Source organism: Panicum virgatum, chromosome 2K (genome assembly GCF_016808335.1).
Source record: "Panicum virgatum strain AP13 chromosome 2K, P.virgatum_v5, whole genome shotgun sequence".
Lineage (NCBI taxonomy): Eukaryota > Viridiplantae > Streptophyta > Magnoliopsida > Poales > Poaceae > Panicum > Panicum virgatum.
The window spans coordinates 65,814,792-65,820,466 of NC_053137.1; the positions used below are offsets into that span (position 1 = coordinate 65,814,792).

At 43.9% G+C, this 5,675-nt stretch overlaps 1 protein-coding gene across 1 annotated transcript; it reads left to right on the forward strand.

The window, feature by feature from the left end:
* LOC120694683 (cytochrome P450 3A19-like) lies at positions 1-2,832 on the forward strand. Its single transcript, XM_039977877.1, has 5 exons — positions 1-665; positions 912-1,062; positions 1,241-1,390; positions 2,008-2,174; positions 2,288-2,832. The coding sequence occupies exons 1-5, from the start codon at positions 180-182 to the stop codon at positions 2,390-2,392; spliced, it is 1,059 nt and encodes a 352-aa protein (XP_039833811.1). The 5' UTR covers positions 1-179; the 3' UTR covers positions 2,393-2,832.
* Positions 2,833-5,675: the final 2,843 nt, after the last annotated feature.

Here is a 5,675-nt window from a genome sequence, read left to right on the forward strand (position 1 = left end):
GCAAATAGCATGTTCACTACTTTGATCTTTTGAATTCTTCAAATTGTTTTCTCGGTAATTTTCAGGTCAAAAGTACGAGAGAATCTCTGAAAATATTTTTGAATGAGAAACTTACAATTGGTGGCGGTCAAAATTCATTCAAAGTTATCAATGCTATCATATATAGAATCGACTCTAGTATGTCCAAGGATTTTCTGGACAGTAGATCTTTCTCCCAGCACATGGCATTTAACATCATTGGTGCAACTCTTTTTGGCGATGCCTTCTTGGATTGGTCTGACTCTGTTACTTATGAGGAACTTCTTATGATGGTTGCAAAGGATGGTTGCTTTTGGGCTTCTTATGCAGTTTGTCCATTTTGGAAGCCTAGTTATAGGAGGTACCGGACCCTATGTGCTAAGCTGAAGATATTGACAGAGAGCATCATAAGAAAATCAAGAGACCAAAACATTTCAGTTCATCACTTTGATCAGAGATCCTATCAGAAAAGCGAAGGGATGATGGCAGGCCATTTTCTCCTTGGGGCTGCTGAAGGACCACGTAGTTCAGAAGAGGAGCTATGTGGAAACACCATAGGTTTGATGTTGCACGGTATTTCCGCTTCAGCTAACTTGATTGGTAACATTTTGACAAGGCTTTCCATATCCCCAAAGTTGCAAGATCAGGTACAGATTGGTTGCTTTATTTTTCAGTGTTGCAATCTATTTTGGTTGTGTTCTTGTGATGACCTATTGCTGGTGTTGTCTTGCCCATGTTTTTTTCCTCGAACACGCAGGAGAGATTGTCTTGCCCATGTTAATTAGTTCAGTTAGAAAGAATCTCAATTCATGTTCTGTTGTACAATTTTATGCATCTTACAAAAGTGTGGGACAATATGGAAGACTCTTCACTCATACTACTACTTTTTGCAGCTACATGTGGAGATTGCTGCAGCCTGCAATGAATCATCTGAACTGGAGGTTGATGATGTGCTTAGGATGCAATTTCTACTTGCTACTGTATGTGAATCTGCTCGCCTTTTGCCTGCGGGACCTCTTCTGCAGAGGTGTTCATTGAAACACGGTATGCAAGTTTTCTAGACCTCACGAATGCATTTGCGCATCCTGATTTTACTACCGAGAAATGATGGTTTCAAGTGTGATTTTGATATCGGTCCATGCATCTTAGCTGCAAAAGAACTCATTTATCAGCTGCAGGTCAACTTTTGACCCACTTTGGATTTCATTTTCCTTGAGTGCAGATTTGACTCTTGGCTTGGGCATCACTGTGCCAGCTGGAGCAATATTGGTAGTTCCTTTGCATCTTGTCCAAATGGATGCTTCTGTGTGGGGCAATGATGCTGGCCAGTTCAATCCTCATCGGTTCCTCAAAAAGGACATTGATCTTGGAGGTATTCTCTATCTTTTTCTTCTCACTTTTCTGTTCTAGCGAAACATAAGTAACGGATTCTCAACAACAGCTTCAGTAGACTTCTGCACCCCCCCACCCACCCCACCCCACCCCCAACGAAAAAAAACAGCTTTAGAAGACTGCTCAGTGTTGGTCCAGTGATAAAGCCCCCCCTCTCCCCCACTCTAACACCTGGGTTTTAGGGTCGGAGTGTCTAGAGGGGGTGGTCTAAGTTGGTACCAGAGCCAGGTCCCGGGTTCGAAACCCACCGGCCACGCATTTCTTCCGCTGCGCGATTTCCCCTGCGGGGTTCGCTGAGACCAACAGCCAACAGCCACAGGCGCGTCGCGGCGCGGCGCGGCTCGCTCGCCGTAGGGGGAATGTTAGTCCAGTGATAAAGTCCCCCCCCTCTCCCCCACTCTAACACCTGGGTTTTAGGGTCGGAGTGGCTAGAGGGGGTGGTCTAAGTCTCAGTCTGAGTAATTTCTTCCAATTGACTGAGCCATTTTTTTTACTGCGTCTGGATCAGTCACACATTTGTTGGACCTTTAGCATTTTTTGCAAGATTCTCGTGAAGCCTCTTCCTAATTCTATATTTGGTTTATTTTCTTCATATAGATATATTAACAGCGCCCAGTGGCTTGAATGGGATGAATCTTTCCAACGACTGTGCTAAGACTGAGTCATTTCTTCCATTTGGTTCTGGAAGTCGAGCATGTGTTGGCCAGAAGTTTGTGATTCTTGCGATATCTATGTTGATTGCCAGTCTGCTCCGCAACTATGAGGTTAGATGCAATAATTGTTATGCTTATGCCTTGTTGTGATGTTTACACAAATTTACCCTTTTTCATTAGTTTATGTTTAAACTTATAATGTTACTTGGAAATCAATCTTGCAGGTACAGCCTCATCCAAGTTTGTCTAAAGAAGTGGGCTCAGAAGTTGACAGCAGCAACTTTCACCATCTTCCAAACTCTAAGATCATCCTCACAAAAAGGTTCTAACTGGAGGGTTTGGCAAATGAAAATTTGACGCATTTGCTTTCACTATATTGTTTTTTACTGGTGTTACGCCAGGATACGGTCTCTAGTTTCCTACCATCGTTGGACCACGCTGAAGTTTGGAAAGGCGATACTTTGCGATGTGGAAGTTATATCTTTTTTCCCTCCAGATTTTTGACAGACCCGGAGTGCTTCGTCCGATCTAGTTTTTGTTGGATTTTTGGAGCACCCACGGGCTGTTGGATCACAAGAGGTGTATGCTGATGTATGTGCATAAACAAGTTGGGGTTTTTTAAGTTGGAGTTTTCTCCTCCCTCTAGGAGGAATGTAATGTCCAATGTATCATGTTGTCTCGTACTGCTAATGTATTGTATGATACATGTAAACATGTCTCAGCTGTTCCTACAACATAATAAGTTGTGAAAAAATTTATACGGATATCATGTTGTATTGGGTTGCCTCAGGCAATAGCATGATAGTGTTCTTTTTACTAAAAAAAAGAAGAGGGATAAATGCAAAGTGTACTGCCAGTCAAAGCCGGTACAGCTGCCATACACGTTACTGCTGGTGCTCGGGCGGTACACTGCCACACTGGTACGGTGCTGTAATTTCAGGATGAAAATGCGTCGCAACACATGGTCAATTGATCATGTTTCGTGACCTGGCGCAGGACTTGGAACGGCTCGCCACCAGCGGAAGAGGTCCGGGCCGAAAATGCTGCCTCCCCGGGATTCTATTTATCGCATAAGCTGCTGCATGCGATTCTATTTATCGTATAAGCTGCTGCATGCGATTTCGTTGCAGAAGACGGGCGCGGCCGGGGCAGAGGAAGAAGAAGCTTCTGTAATGGATCGCCGCAAATCGTAGAGCGTGATGAATAGACGCTCCCACCTCCCCCACCCCCTTCAGTTCCTCACGTCAGCGCAGCCGCCGCTAGTCCTGCATTTCCGCGTGGCTCGGCATGAGACCCTCCATTCAATCTGCCAATGTAAAAGATGGAACTATGGAACTCGTGCCGCTGCCAATGCTGATGCATTCGATCTGGTCTACGTGGGCGGTGGGCCGTGTGATCCATCGCAGGGGTGCGACGCGTCGGTGCTGCTGGACGGCCGGTGGACGGAGAAGGCGGCGGGTCCCGACCTGTCGGCCAAGGCGGCATGCCTGGCCGGGCAACGTCTCCTGCCCCGACATCGTGGCGCTCGCCACCCGCGACGCCGTCTCGTAGTCGTTCCAGTTCGGGCGGCCGCTTCTCTCCATCGAGGCGGACGCCGCCAGGCTGCCGAACCCGGAGTTCGTCTTCCCGATCCTCAGGGACTCCCTCGCCCGGCGCGGCCTCGGCGTCGCCGACCTCGTCGCGCTCTTCGGCGCGCACACGGTCGGCCAGATCACCTGCATGTTCGTGTCCCCGAGGCCCTTACGCCTTCCGCGGCAACGGCGGGGTGGACCAGGACCCGTTCATCGACCCCGGCTACGCGCGGGAGGTGATGTGGCAGCCGCGCCGTGAGGACTCCCTTCGCGGCGCCATGGGCGTGCTCACCGGCACCAAACGGGGAGATCAGGACTCAGGAGGAATTGCCGTGTCGTCAACTGGCGGTAGGACGTGTGTGTTTGCTAATAATCAATATATTTATATGGTCTCATGTAGCAAAGCACGGTCATATTTGCTAGTAGTGATAGAGAAAGGAACATACTTTGTCTATTGTTCCATTTTTCCTCCAAAATTTTGATAAAACTGGAAATTAAAGTGATGCTAATACATTTACCTATAAATATAGTAATAATAAATATTGCTTTTATAGTAATTTTTAAATTTTCACTAGCGAAAACAAATGGATGCGCACTCTTGTATATATACTCCCTCCATTCTAAATCACAATTTGTTGACTTTTTGTTTCAAGTTTGATCACTCATCTTATTAAAAAAAATTTGTGCAAATGTAGTCAAATTTAAGTCACCGAAATAATTTTATTAATAAAGCAAGTCACAACAAAAGAAGTGATATTTTATATAAAATTTGAATAGAATGAGTGGTCAAATTTGCGGTAAAAAAAGTTAAATGCGGAGGGAGTACGTATCATAGAAGGAAGATTGACACATCTCGTTACCTGATGTCTTGGGTTTCAATCTCGGGAGAGACGGAGAGTTGACACAGCTGCAAGGACAAGTGCTTTATCAGCTTGTTGGAGAGACTTGTCTGGTTGCTTCCCGACTCCTGAGCTCGACTTTGATGCCAAGGATTTCTTACCAAAATCAAATCCTGTTGAGGTGAAACATATGGATGATGCAATGTCGTCTATAACAAAAGCAACCATCAGTTTCTTTGCTGTACCTCGGGGTGAATTCACCTTGACAAATCTGCACATCAATCTTTACTTAGTTATTATCCAATATGTCATGTGATGTCGGCTCATTAGAGTAGTGATGCAATCGATGATATACTGAAAGGTTCGGATCTTGTTATTCTCGATGAGAGAGACCCTCCTGACTACCATGATTGGAAAATGATACAACAGGCTGATCATGTGAATGTTTTTTTTTTTGAAAAAACTTAATTTACTCTCTTCAAGTATAGCCAGAGTGATAACATACTAAACTATAACTTGGTTCAATTTAACCTCTAAACCATGCAATTTAGTCCATTTTACTCTCATAATACAATTTACCTTTTTTATTTCTCCATACACAAGTTGAATTTTAATTTCAATTTTTGCAGGATAGTAGTGGACATCGCAATGCTTATTAAAAAAATATAATTTTTTATCTTTATTTTTCATATAATTTTGAACTCCAATGATTTATTTATTATTAAATATCCTAATCTACCAAAATAATGATAAAAAATTATGAAGTATTTTTTCTAAGATGTGTTATGATGTGTACTATCATCTTATAAAAATGTAGCTTAAGACTTTACCTATGCATGGGGAAATAAAAAACAAATTATATTATAGGATAATTCGAACCAAAATGCATAGTTTGGGTGTTAAAATGAGCCAAATAATTGTTTATGAGGTTATTCAAACATTAGCTATAGTTTTACCCGAAAAAAAAGCTATAGTTTGGAGGGGTAACTTACATTTTTTTTCCCTGTGTGTTTGTTTGCCTCTGTCTCTCCTCTCCGTTTCCAAAGCAATCCCGTATTCCCGTTGCAGCCAACGGCACAACCAGGCTCAAATCGGACGGCTCACGTCGTGGGCTGAGGCTCCACGAAGGTGTTATCCGTAAATAACCGGACAAATCTTTCCCTCGCCGTAAAAACGACGTAACCCAAGGTCCAACCAGCAAA